We start from the raw sequence: 14389 nt of genomic DNA, 5'->3' as shown, positions 1-14389 counted from the left end.
ATCAAAAAGTGTGTCTGGATCCGCAAGAATTTACCTGAGACGTCTTCACTAAAAAAAAGCTTTTACTTACTGGTTCTCAGTACTCCTGCTGGAGATATTTATTTCTTCATTTATTTCATTTCCACTCAGAGTAAAAGACTTTACCTTCCTGCTGAATTGTCTGAAACCAAAACGTTTTTTCTAAGTCAAATGAGTTAATGATTACAGATCTCACCCTGCAAAAGCCAAAGTCCTGTTGCTTACATTTGTGAAAGAGCTTCTTACAAAGCCTTGAGTTTCTTTCGTCTGGGCAATCCAGCTTCCACACTTGGTGCCTCTCTTGCATGTGAAGTAACTGGCCCTTCTGATGCATGGAACTGAGAAACTTTTAAAGAAAATGGGAAGTAGAGAACCGATCTGAACTTTCTGGCCTAGGCTCTTATCTAAAACAGCACAGCAGGAAAACTTTCTTCCGTAGTGAAAACATCTCTGGTTTTAATACAAGGAAAAGAAACTTGAGCCATTAAACATGTGCTTTACTAAAACGGGCAAGTTAGGCTTAACTTTACTAAAGAAAGAAACTCTAAGGTACAAATGTAGTTCTTCTTGCACCTGGGGATTAAAGTTTCAGAGGCACAATCAGACGAATAAAACATAACCACTTGCATTTTTAGCACATTTATTAAAAGGAATATGTGACTGATTGACTAGCTTTTAAAGATATAGCCTATAAAGACTATAGCTTATGTATTAAGTTTGACACAAGCATTGTGTTGGAGGGGGTGGGCTGGAGGTGATATGCCCAACATCAGAGCAAGAAAGGAAGGAAAAGCCGTATCAGTGTTAGACTCAGGAACCTCACTGTATGCAAATTGCAGTGGTAGCTCATTCCACTCTTTTCCCCGACACTGCTGTGTCAGCAGCAATGACTGATATTCAAATTGCCAGCCTCATTATCTTTTTCTTTTTAATACATTACATGTGAAAGCTAAGCACTTCCAAATATTTGGCGCAATTTTAAGACCATCTAGACAGATCTTTTATTCAACTGAATACTAGCATTCTTAAGTCCCATAAACAGCTTCGGAAACCTGAAATTGGATAGATTTGGGCTGACACCCTTGATAATTATTATCTCCTGAGGAGCTTACATTTACTACTAGGGTTAAAGGAACATGGTTATAATTTCCCCTTCTACTTTCTTTGAGTCCAAGAACAGATCCAACCACATAAATCCCTTTTGTGTTCATTTCAATGTTACATAGTCATGTGGATACAGCCCAGGAAAAGATATAAAGCAAAAATCCTGACCCTGAAACTCTGCTTGCTGCAGACCAAGGACATCAGGAAAAGCAGCACAAACCCAGCAGGAACATGCCAAAATTCACAAAGCATGCCAGAGCCAGAGCTGGGGAAATACACTTGTAACATATGCAAACAGCCTACAACTATGTTCAAATTGTAAAGAGAATGTTAAGAAAGTACCAAAGTTTCCTTTTGTTTAATTAATTAAAACTGATGATTTCTTTCCTCTTATTTGAGCATCATCCCAAAGAACCTAAATTATGCTCTTCCAGTTCTTTAATGAAAATTTCTTTCATTCTAATGTTAGTGAGCTATATATCTGATGTTTTTAGGAAAACACAGGAGGTAGACCAAAAGTTACAGTCCAGAAAGAGAGAGTTGTGTAGTGACAGTAGAACTAGAGAATGAATTAATCTCAGCTTTGTACACAATACTTATTATACTAGTTGTATTTTCAAGAAACATGAAATAATTATTTATGTTTAGAATCCTGTAACATTACTAAGGTAATACATACGAGTTGACTATATATGGGATATGGTCATGAATATCCAGATATGTGTATGTGGAAACATATATAGATATATATACAGCAAGGGAGATGGAAGGAGGGGAAAAGATTAGCAAAAGAAAGAGTTGGCTGTATTTTTGTTACAGGTTCTAAAACATTTTATGTTGTTTTTAAGGCAGTGCTGTTTCTGCTGCTGAGGATAAGGAAGATGAACCCATAAGGAGTCTGAAGTTGCTCTGAATCTGAACAGTTACTGCTAGGTGAACAACAAACAATAGCTTTTTCATTAAGAAAGTGCATTCTTTCACAAAGAAACAGTCAATGACATTTGCATGTTATATCAGCAGAGATGGACATGATAGACTACTGTAGGAAGCAGCTTTCACAGAGGAAATGATCTGCATGTGCTTGACGCATCAGTTTGTGTTCTGACGAATCCAGTCATAAAGTGCTGTCACCTTAGTGTATACACCAGGACGATTGCGCCGAGCACACCCTTCACCCCAGCTCACAACGCCAGCAAGGTACCACCTATTTCCTTTTCCTGTGCAGGCCAGGGGACCTCCAGAATCTCCCTAAAACGAAGGGAGTTCGGCCATTAGTACATGTGCGCACTCACACACACACAGAGCACTGTAACAAAAGTTAGGTTATTTAAGGACAGTAAATGCCCGCCCCTCTCTTTCTGGAATTACAATTTAATATAAGAATCTTATTTCTGGATAAAGTGTACCCAGCTAGATGTCAAATTTATTCAATTTTTAACTTATGGAAGTAGTGCACGAATCAATATAAAGCAATGGCAAGGAGAAGTTTTAAAAATAACTCCTTCCTAATGTCCCATTATGGGATTCATAAAGCAACTGATCGTACGCTGAGTGAGGAGAGGAGAAGATAGGGATGGGAAGTGGGAATTCTACTACTGTTTAACCATAAATTGTTCACAGGTTGAAGGCAGAACTGTCTATTAGGTAGGAACAGAAAGATATCACACACCCTCAACAAATACAACGACAAAAAATAACCCCAAAACCAAACCAGGCACAATGAAGTATTATCAGCAGTTTCATAATCAAGACTCTGTTTACATTCACAGAAGGAGAGGAAGAACAAAAACTAAGGAACGTGCAAATAAGAACTGGCTTCTCGAAGGGAACATGCAGCTCAATACAGCAACGTAGAAAAATAAAAATTGCCATTTAGTTCAGTTCACAGGACCAAAATGCGTTTGGGCTTACAAAAGCTTTGTGCCCTTCATTGTTTTAACCTTGTACACCTTCTGTGAACAGAGCAGTTCACACAACTCCGAGCAGTTACGAACGCAGCTCATCTCTGCAGCTGTACCTTACGCATGCAAGGCTGTCAGTGGCCTCCAAGTTGACCCTGGGGTTTGTTTGCTCTCCCCAGTTGGAGCTAAAACATGGAAGATGTCAGAAGAAAGCCATGTACCAAGAAAAAAGTAACAATAGAGAGCCTTCATCCCCCAACCAAACGAAATTATCTAGAGATAAGACGTCAGAACTGTTCTTCCTCTCTCTTGGACAGCTATAATACTAGCAATTTTGATAATCCTAAAGGCTGATCCCAAAGTGACTTGAGAAAGCAGGCTATATACTCTGGCCAATTACACAGCCAGTTCTGAAAGACTAAAGGGGCTCTATGATGGTGGAGTGGAAGGAACCAAGACCAAAGAACATCCTAGAGTGATCAGAAAACAGTCTGAAAGAGTAAATATTTTATTTCACATCCCCTAAAAATGAAAGGTGTTTGGAAGCTTCGCATAACCTGTGCAGTACATGCACAGCTTATGTGTCCATGAAGACATGAAACTAACCAGGATGCCCACAAGTCTGGAATTGTAGTAAAGGGTTTCAGGGTGCTGCAGAGATTTCCTGAACTGCCAGCATCATTCCTCTGTAGTGCTGCAGAGGAAATATACTAGTGACTGAAAAGAAAGAAATAGCAGAGATGCTACTCAGATTAAAAACTTAAAGGCTCAGAGGGCCAGTGTGCCAGGACTCAAACACAGCGTATTATCTCAGAAACTGGATTGACCATTAAGGAATATAGCCCGATTGGTTAAAATATCTATCTAAAAATTCAAGACCATTTGAAATACAGTTTTTGGAGGAACATCAAGCCTCTAAATCAACAAGTTTTGCAATATAATTATGAGGTCTAAGGTTATACACAAGCTGCACATAAAGTTAACAAAAGTAATAATTCATTGATTTAGAGATACTGCAGGATGATCCTGCAAATAGTCTATTGTGTATAAAGAAGTTTGACCCATTAAGAGATAAGATCTTGCAAAAACGATCCTACTACATTAAAATAGTAAAATTCATATATTACAGAAAAATTCTATGAAATACCACAGTCTAAAATCAGTAACACATTCCTCTCTCTTTACACAGTAACGGGTATAATGACCATGTTTTTAATTTTGAAAGCAGGTATTCATCATAATAAGTTTAAATATTGAAAAAGTACATAACCAGTCTAACAACTGAGAAGGAGAAGGAAGGCAGAGTCAAGACAGTTGAAGTATATCCAAAGCCCAGTTTCTGATTGTGTGTGCAAATAAACTAGGTCATATGAGTTATGATACCTTGATGTATTCAAAACTTGTACTTATACATATGAATGAACATATGAAATTAAAAGGCAGCATTGCAACTGCATTTACCAAACCTAGCTGACCTTTGCCTTTTGTATTTCTTCGTAATTGTAACCATACATTACTCATCATACTGTTACGGTATTTTATTAATTCCACACACAGTCATCAAAAAAAGTAAAAAAACAATATGAATAGCAAAAATCACAGATGGCCCTAACTTTATCCCTTTTACCCTTACATCTCTGTTCTTTTATGGGAAACGTAACTGTTGAACAGGAAAAAATTTTTTTTGCAATGCGTTCTACCCCTTATCTTTTCAAAGCAACGTTTCTCAAGAGATTCAGAGATTATCTATGTCAAATTTCCCTTCTTATTTTGGAGAGTCTTCAATTGCCATGTTAAATTAACCATATACTCAAGACATCTCACTCTATTACTAAGAAAAAAAAACAGAACACAAAAAACCCACAACTCTGAGCAGTTTTCTGATGAAAGCAAGTATTCCTTTGTAGTTTCTCTACAAGCTCCAGATTACCTGGCATGCATCAACACCACCATTAAGATTCCCAGCACACAGCATACGTGATGTGATAAGATCATCATACAGCTTGTTGCAAACACTTTGGTTAATTATTCTCACTCGAGCTTCCTGCAGTGTTTTGGCAAGACGACCTAGAAAAAATACAAATGCAATTGCAGAGGTTATGATGGTACAGATTTCTAACAGAGATATTACTTGCCAAAACAAAAGAGAATTGCTCCAAACTCAAAATCTACCCAGCTGATGACAGGAAAGTAATTCCCCTCCCTTCAATTGCTGCCTGCCCTCAGCTTTTGAAAGCTGTTGTCTACACTACCCTCTAGACATAGAGGTCCCTATGCACCACCTTTCTATTTCCTTAGTCTTTATCCTTATGAGCGTCTTCTGCCAGAAAATAATAATAAAAAAAAAGCCATGCAAATTATAATAAAAGATTCCACAAAATGTGACTGTTTTCTAATGCCATTTCAAATTACTCGCAAAGCTTTTTGTTGTTATTTGTGCTCCAAACGTTGTCCAAGCCCTAGTAAATGAAGTTTTTACATTCTTTTCCATTCTCTCACTTCTAGGGAAGGACCTGAGGAGTGAAGCTGATGGATGGGGGGAAGGAGTAATTAAAAAAAAAAATCAATCCTGTAAGTCACAAGTGATGCTAAGAACTTCATTCTGTACCATGGTATTGGCATAAGGTGTCACTGTGAACTAAATATTCTCAATCGTATTTTGGCTTAACAGTAAACATAACCTTTTTGGAATCTGGATGATCAGAGTAAGTACTGGGTTTTGGTCTGTTTGCTCATTTGGATCTGAGGGTAGTTTGGGAATGAAACAGGTAAGATATAGAAAAAGACAGCTTTTTCACATACCATTATACTGATTTTTAAATATTACCTATGGAATTTCGTTAAAAAGAAAAATATTGTAAGAAGGCATCGATTCTAAAGCCATTTGCACTTCTTTAGGCTATTATGTTATTATCTAGATTTAAATCTTTTTTTAAAGAAATATATTAAGAAAGCCAGAGTTACCATAGCACGTGGCTTCTGATCAAACATGAGGAATTCTGTCTCAGTGCAATTGTGGAGACCACTGCCATGCTGAGGAGCTGCCTAAGCCCAGGTTTCAAAGCTGGCTCCTGAATAAAGCTGAGACAGAGCCCAGATCCTACGTGCTCCCTCATCACCCCTCTCCAACTCGTTTGCTTTTTTCCTGCCTTCCCACCACAGCATGCTACTCCAAGCCATGCAGGCAGAACTCTTCATGGGGCATACATTAAATTGCCTTTGTTTAAGAGAGACAAAACAAAAAACGTGCATAATATTCTTGCAATTATTGCTGTTCATGGCCTCATATTGTCAAACACAGTCTTAGAGATACGTTCTTTCTCTGCAATAGTTGCAAGTCACTATTTTCTTTACCTGTAAGACTGCTCATGACCTATTTGCCAGATAAAACAAGCCATGAGCGTGAAAAGATGCACATTTTTGTAAATCTATGATAATTTGTTTTTCAATGGTCTGTGACACTCAAGTACACATATTAGCACTTATCACCTGCCATCCAAGCAAACATTCAGAATTCACAGACTGTAGGTAAGGGGACATTTTCTAGCTTTTTATAGACCTACTAAGTAAACCACAGGTATTTTTTCTCACGACTATAAATGTTTCATTGTCAGAGTTTAAAAGTAAGCCAAATTAGCAAGAAGTATATCCAGGAAATGAACATACTATTTTCTTTTATGGCTCCCCAGCCAGTTACATAGCAGACAGTTCCATAAACAAATACTCTAGAGGTGCTGGGTAAACAAATGGGCTGTACCAGCTCACTGAAGAATACAGGCATCTCCATTTCCAGCAGGGCAATGTCATAGTCTGAGATAGATTGGTCATACTGTGGGTGAACAACAATCCTCTTGATTGATCTCACAGCTATACGATTGTTCTTTTCATTAGTAGTATGTAAGCCCATGTACGCTCTCCATCCTGAAGGAACTGAGTATCTGCAAAGAGAATGCTTTTTAGAATGTCCCGTTGGAAAGTAATGCAGTGTCAGCTCACTCCATTTTATCTACTTTTTGGTATTTGATGAAATTCACCAGAAGCAAAGTGAGCGGAGTAGAATACCACTTAGGAAGATAGAAGCAGTATAGTCTCTGTCTTCTAAAACATTAAGCAACATTTTACTTATTATTTTAAAAATAATAATTTCTTGGGGCTATGAGACCAATTCCTTGCAGTGCACCATGCCTTAGAAGTCAGAAAAGTGTATTATTAAATTTTATTTCCTCTTTGCCACATATAGGAGAGGTATGTCTTTTCAATTTACAGTACCTAAACTGAACATCGGTGAGTTTTACTTTCTACTTATCAATAAATAGTCCTTTCCTTGGGAGAAAAGGCCATAGCTTCTGCTGAGAAAATTCTTCCCTTCTGAAAAATGATGTTTACATTAAATCGCAGATTCATAGAATGGTTTGGGTTGGAAGGGACCTTAAAGATCATCTAGTTCTAATCCCCCTGTCATGGGCAGGGACACCTTCCACTAGATCAGGTTGGTCCGATTTAACCTGGCCTTGAACACTTCCAAGGATGGGACACTTACAACTTCTCTGGGCAACCTGTTCCAGTACTTCACCACCCTCAGAGTGAAAAATTTCTTCCTCAGGTCTAATCGACATCTCCCTGTCGGGGAAGTTTCCCGGCTGCTACATGAGAAGCACCTGTGCCTCATCAAGACAGGTGCTGAGTCACGTTGGTTGGCCGGAGACCACGTGACCTATGGGAAGTTTAAAGGTGGGGCACTCCCAAGAGGGAGTGGGGCATTTCCCTCCTGGAGTTTGGAGAGGTAGGAGCCCTCGGGAGAGCGTGAATTGGAGCTCTCTGTTGGATTAAGGTAGCAGTGAGTTTAGAAGAGCCTTCTGATTGTAGAATACCTTGTGGTCGCAACAGTCGGTTGGTTGCGACCCATCGGAAGAAGACACAGGCAGTCCGCGACATCTCCCCTCTTTCAGTTTAAAGCCGTTACCCCTTGTCCTATCACTACATGTCCTTGTAAAAAGTCCCTCTCCAGCTTTCTTGTAGGCCCCCTTTAAAGTACTGGAAGGCTGCTAGAAGGTCTCCCCGGAGTCTTCTCAGCTCCAGTCTGAACAACCCCAACTCTCTCAGCCTGTCTTCATAGCAGAGGTGCTCCAGCCCTCGGATCATCTTCATGGACCTCCTCTGGATGCACTGCAACAGGTCCGTGTCCTTCTTGTGTTGATGACCCCAGAGCTGAACGCAGCACTCCAGATGAGGTCTCACAAGAGCAGAGTAGAGGGGCGGAATCACTTCCCTCAACCTGCTGGCCACACTTCTTTTGATGCAGCCCAGGATACAATTTCCTTTCTGGGCTGCAAGCGCACATTGCCAGCTCATGTTGAGCTTCTCATCAATCAACACCCCCAAGTCCTTTTCCTCAGGGCTGCTCTCAATCCATTCTCTGCCCAGCTTGCGTCTGGGATTGCCCTGACCCATGTGCAGAACCTTGTGCTTGGCCTTGTTAAACTTCATGAGGTTCGCACGAGCCCACCTCTCCAGCCTGTCAAGGTCCCTCTGGATGGCATCCTTTCCCTCCAGCGTATCACTCACATCATGCAGCTTGGTGTTGTCAACAAACTTGCTGAATATGCACTCGATCCCACTGTCCATGTTGCTGACAAAGATGTTAAACAGCACCGGCCCCAATATCAATCCCTGAGGAACACCACTCATCACTGGTCTCCACTTGGACATCAAGCTGTTGACCACAACTCTGAGTGTGACTATCCAGCCAATTCCTTATCCACCGAGTGGTCCATCCTTCAAATCCATGTCTCTCCAATTTAGAGACAAGGATGTCTTGTGGGACAGTGTCAAATGCTTTCCACAAGTCCAGGCAGATGATGTCAGTCACTCTTCTCTTATCCACCAACACTGCAACCTCACCATAGAAGGCCACCAAATTTGTCAGGCACAATTTGCACTTAGAGAAGCTGTGTTGCCTGTCACCAATCACCTCCTTTTTTTCTATATGCCTTAATGTAGTTTACAGAAGCATCTGCTTCATGATCTTGCCAGGCACGTAGGTGAGACTGACTGATCCGTAGTTCTCAGGTCTTCCTTTTTTCCCTGTTTAAAAATAGGGGTTAAGTTTCCCCTTTTCCAGTCAGTGGAAGCTTCACTGGACTTCCATGTCTTCACAAATGTGACGGATATTGGCTTAGCAACTTCATCTGCCAGTTCCCTCAGGACTCGTGAATGCACATCATCAGCTCCCATGGACTTGTGCACCTTCAGGTTCTTTAGATGTTCTTGAACCTGATCTTCTCCTACAGTGGGTGGTTCTTCATTTTCCCAGTCCCTGCCTTTGCCTTCTGGGACTTGGACAGTGCATCTAGAGCTCATGCCAGTGAAGACTGAGGCAAAAAAGTCATGGAGTACCTCAGTCTTCTCCATGTCCTGGGTAACCAGGTCTCCCGTTTCCTTTTGGAGAAGGTCCACATTTTCCCCAGTCCTCCTTTTATCACTGATATACCTATCAGTTTTTCTTGTTGTGCTTGATGTCTCTGGCTAGATTTAATTTTATCAGGACTTTAGCTTTCCTAAGCTGATCCCTGGTTGCTGAGACAGTTACTCTGTATTCCTCCCAGGCTACCTGTCCTTGCTTGCACTCTCTGTAGGCTTTCTTTTTGTGTTTGATCTAAAAATCTAGCAAATTGGTGTGTTTTGTCATGCAGGATTCACTGGCAATGGAGGTAAAATATTTCAGACACTTAGGGCTTTTGAATACAATATTGAAGGTTCATGTAGTGATATCATATCACAGAGTTAGACGCTGAATCAACTTATCTAGACAAGGAATAGCTACTGCAAGCTTTTGAAAGCAACATGGTAAGGTTTTTAAGCCACAAATACTCTATGACAGCATAATTTATTCCTACCTCTCAGAATCAGAATCCAAGAAGCAATGGGCAGCAGATATGAGCCACCTATTGGAAATAACAGATGCGCCACATATATGGCCATGTGCTCCCATCTGTAAACTTGCTTGCCAAGGCCACTTTCCAGATCTTGCATCTTCACCTCCAACAATTCTGTTTTTCTTAAGCTGGTGTCTTCCACAAGCTAATAGAAATAATTGAATAAAATAATAACAAAAACCTCAAGGTCATTTTACTTTGCTATGCTTAATACATACATTTTTACCCACAGACCTCAAAGCTGTTGGAAAAGAAAGAATTTTCTTTCTGTGGAATCAGTAAAAAGGTAAGGTTACTTGCCCATTTTCACTCAATGGGCAGGTCAGGAATAAACCAATTGTTACCCATCCTCCCTTATAGCTTTCTAAAGAGATTAGTAACTCAAAAAGACATTTAAGCACAATTCTAAGGTGGATTGGTTCTAAAAGTTCACTTGAATAAAATCTCATGTCTTTTCCCTCCTTACATACACAGCTCCTTGACTGTATTTCATTCAGCTCAAACAAGCACTAAGACCTACCAGCTTATACTGAAAGTGTGCATTGCTTGAAATAAGGCATCATAGACAAAAGGGATCAGTGGATTGAAAATGAAACAGTCTTAAGGGATCAGTCATTTAAAATGAAAAATTCAAGACAGACATTTTCATAAAGACGTTACCAGGAGATTAATTTTTTTTTCAATTCACATCAGATTTAATCAGTTCTTAATCCAGTAATGCTTGACCACAGCACAAATTCCTGACTCAGTTTCTCAAGCCATTAACTAATTTTTAAATAAATGTTACTACACCACAGTTCATTTCATCAGATCCATCTGCACAATCTCTTTTCCCATCACACTCAGGATGTGGTTTCAGTAAGCATTTTCCATTGAGGCATTTGTATGCATAAGGGGAGCAACTTTTGTAGGCTGAAATAAGAGAGAGAAGATAGTTTCACATGTTTGGAGCCGTGGTTTCAAATTATTAAAAAAAATGGCACATTGAATCTACTCAGTGGTACACAGTTGTTCAAAGCTACACATTCCAGTCTGCTTGAAGTCAAAGTCTATCCTGGTGTAACTGATTCCTAACTGATTCCTCTATGGAGAATGGATAGGGGCAATGTTCCACCCTGATTAATGATCACACTAATTTCAGTCTCCACTGTCCATGAGGAGAAAACCACAAGAGCCTCCAACTGTCCTCACTCCCATTTTACTTGACTCTAAACTGAACAAACTAGGCTTGTTGAATCTGTTGTTTTACTTTCACTAGTACTACTGGCATTACAAATTATAAACCTTCACAGTAGATATCATCTGGAAGTCAACCTTTTTGAAGTGAAAGTTGAGAAAACTGTGGAAGAGCTTCATACCTCCCTCCAGTAAGTTTTTTGCTAAGGACTATCACAATTTAATATGTGGGAATCCTGACAGATTTCAGCAATAGGCTTCCATTACTATCATTATTCTTATCAGTTGTTTACAGTGCCCTCTAAACAGTGGAAGGGATTTCTTTTTATTTTTTTTAACAAACAAGGACATACTCCTGGCTACCTCAAGGACCTAAAATTCAAAGCAAGGCAAAAATTATAAAGGCAAAATGCAGCAGGTCACTAGAGAAACATTCGTAGCACCAGTAATGTCCATAACCGTGATGGATCTACAGTAAAGAAACCATGCATGTGGTAGAGGGCCAAAGTCCCAAAGCTATTATGTCTCTCTCCCTTACATCATTTGTTACTGATCTAGCAGTAGTTGAGGAGAAAGTGCTCTTCTAATAAGATCACCAGCAAGCTGTGGTTAGGTCATCTAACTAAAATCACTGTTATCTTGGATTTTGTGTCATTAATTGCTTTTCTAGACTCTCCCAAGAACTAGTTATCCTCTGTGGGTTTTGCTTTCACTATTATGAAACTTGTACTTTGTGTTATGAAAAAATATATAGAAATATTACATTTATCCATTACAATAAGCATATTCCTGCTTCTATCTTCCATCATCTTTTGGAAAATAGCTGAAAATACATACTTACAGCAGTTGTTTTCATCACTGTCCACCCCACAGCTGTCGTCATCTTTACAGGTCTTATACTGATGCTTACACTTCCCATCACCACAGTTCAACTGTTCTGAATTACAACCTGAAGAAGAAAGGTCTGTAAATGCTTTATAATCCAAATGGCTGGCTAGCAGCTATGTGCTACACTCCCTACCAGAGATCACCTTGATGTTACTGTGCCACCTCTGTCAGACATTAGTCTACCTTGGTTTTGATAGCCTCCAGTGGCTTGTTGCATTATCTAACTTGTGCTCGTCCCTCTGACTTTGGATTACCTCCTGGTCACTCTTTTCGGCATCTCTTCATTGTTCCTGATCTTCTGTGATGTGCAGTGCTCAGTTTAGATACCATACTCTAGCTGAAACCTTCCCACTGGTGACTTGGAAAATCTTTTCAAACTCCTGTCTTACACCCTAACATGACACTTCAAAAAAACAAAACAAGACACACACAGAAAATTGTATGACTGTCAAGTCAGCTTTTGAGCCGTTATCACCTCCTTAGGCACTTTTTAGCAGAAAATTAATTTAGGCAATCCACATGTGTATTTGATTACCTAAGTTCAGATCTTGTCTTTATTGAATGGAACATAATTTTCTCCATATACATTCTCCAGCTTGTCAGGATCACTTATAAATATATCCCTCTTAAATACATTTCTTTTTCTAATCTGTGGCACTTTTCCTGTTTCATAAGCATCTTCTCTACTCCATCATTTAGATCATTAACAAAAATTATGAGATGTCTCATAATAGATACTGGCAGAATGACAAAAAATAATATCCTTCACTTCTGGTGATGAGTCATTGGCAATCATTCTCTGGAAACAGTTTTTTTTATTTTCCACCGTGTTTTCTTTACTTACTGATAACTTGTCACACAAGACAGTGTCAAAGTGCAACTTCTCTATTTCTCCTCTCACAGCAGACAACTAGAACAAAATAAAAAACTCCACACTGTTTTTTAATACCCTTTTCACTGTTTACAAATAGTTTACTTTGACTATTTGTTGCTTAATTTTTATTTTTTATTTTTAGAAACGCAAAGATTGGTGTAAAATTCTCTTCTCATTTTTTTTCTGTTCTCCTACTCTTTAAAGAGATGCACTACACAGCCTCTTCTCCAGACTTCAGATTTTCACATCCTTCGTTTGATCTTAATGATAGCCACCAATATTTTAGACATAATATCAGTCAGTCTCTAAACTTCCTAGAACAAACTGTTTACAGAACACAAACAAGAAATAATTGTCCTTCCATAATCTAATTCATCACTACCATCTGAGCTGCCTTTCTAACCTTTAGACTGGTTGCTTGAAGGAATCTATGTTCTATCTGCACATCTAAGGACAAGCTAGAAAAATAAGAAATTAATGGCACTAGAAATGCTATTACAATCTAAATGCATTAACGCAGGACTGTACCCTGAAAAGGTATTAAAATGGCTATTAAAAAAATAAAGCTAGTGTCATTTATAAACTAAACTGATTAAAAAAGGAAATAGTATCTTATGTGGCATAATAGGCCAAAGATTTTTATCAAGTAATCTGAATTAAATGAATCGATATTCACCTAAATAGAGTTGGAAAATTAAATTCATGTTCACTGCTGCACTCTAAGAGTTGAAAGTGATTCAGCGCAGTAATATAATTACTACCTATAGCAAACACCTCTTCAGTTTGTGAAAGTAATGTACTTCACACAAGAGTATCTAAGGAAGAGGGGGGGAAAAAAGCCACCAAACAAACAACCAAAAAAATCCCCAAAACAAAACTAGGCAACTAGGCATTCTCCTTAGTATCAGAAATACAAATTTCTGTACATTAATATGTTGTAGAAATTCATCTCTGAGCTACTGCACTCCAACTTCATATCTAATGTGAATAAGTGCTTAATCAAACATTTTTCAAATCTAGCAATTTCATGATGAAAGAGCCTTTCACCAAGAATTCATTTCACTTTCGCTTAAACTAAGAACTGGTGTTGATGCTAAGCTGTTTCTTTGCAATATATGAAAAATATTTGTTCTCTTCCACTTTTTCAGATGTGTCAGTAAAAAAAGAAAAAAAGGGGGAAAAACGTGGGGGGGGAGAAAAGGTGGGGGGGAAAAGAAAGGGGGGGGAAAAGAAAGGGGGGGGAAAAGAAAGGGGGGGAAAAGAAAGGGGGGGGGAGGGGAAAAGAAAGGGGGGGAAAAGAAAGGGGGGGGAAAAGAAAGGGGGGGAAGGGGAGGGAAGGGAGAAGGGGAGGGAAGGGTAGGAGGGGGGGGGGAAGGGGGTGAAAGGGGGGAGGGGGGGAGGGGGGGGAGGGGGGGGGGGGGAAGGGGGTGGGGGGAGGGGGGGAAGGGGGGAAAGGGGGGGGGGAAGGGGGGGGAAGGGGGGGGGGGGGGGAA

General features: G+C 39.6%; 1 protein-coding gene across 1 annotated transcript in view; it reads right to left on the bottom strand.

Moving 5' to 3' along the window:
- Positions 1-2070: 2070 nt before the first annotated feature.
- Positions 2071-14389, bottom strand: part of LOC104380215 (suppressor of tumorigenicity 14 protein homolog) — a 17818-nt gene continuing 5499 nt past the window's right edge. The window contains exons 2-8 of the mRNA XM_086622894.1: positions 12863-12932; positions 11976-12083; positions 10751-10870; positions 9920-10103; positions 6690-6961; positions 4954-5090; positions 2071-2370 (exon numbers count right to left, since the gene is read on the bottom strand). Coding sequence (XP_086479020.1) covers positions 2212-2370; positions 4954-5090; positions 6690-6961; positions 9920-10103; positions 10751-10870; positions 11976-12083; positions 12863-12932 — 1050 coding nt within the window. The 3' untranslated portion in view covers positions 2071-2211. The remainder of the gene's footprint in view (positions 2371-4953; positions 5091-6689; positions 6962-9919; positions 10104-10750; positions 10871-11975; positions 12084-12862; positions 12933-14389) is intronic.

The sequence above is a fragment of the Tauraco erythrolophus genome, chromosome 1 (genome assembly GCF_009769465.1).
Source record: "Tauraco erythrolophus isolate bTauEry1 chromosome 1, bTauEry1.pri, whole genome shotgun sequence".
Classification (NCBI taxonomy): domain Eukaryota; kingdom Metazoa; phylum Chordata; class Aves; order Musophagiformes; family Musophagidae; genus Tauraco; species Tauraco erythrolophus.
The sequence above is the reverse complement of the archived record's forward strand: the minus strand, read 5'-3'. Positions and strand labels throughout refer to the sequence as shown.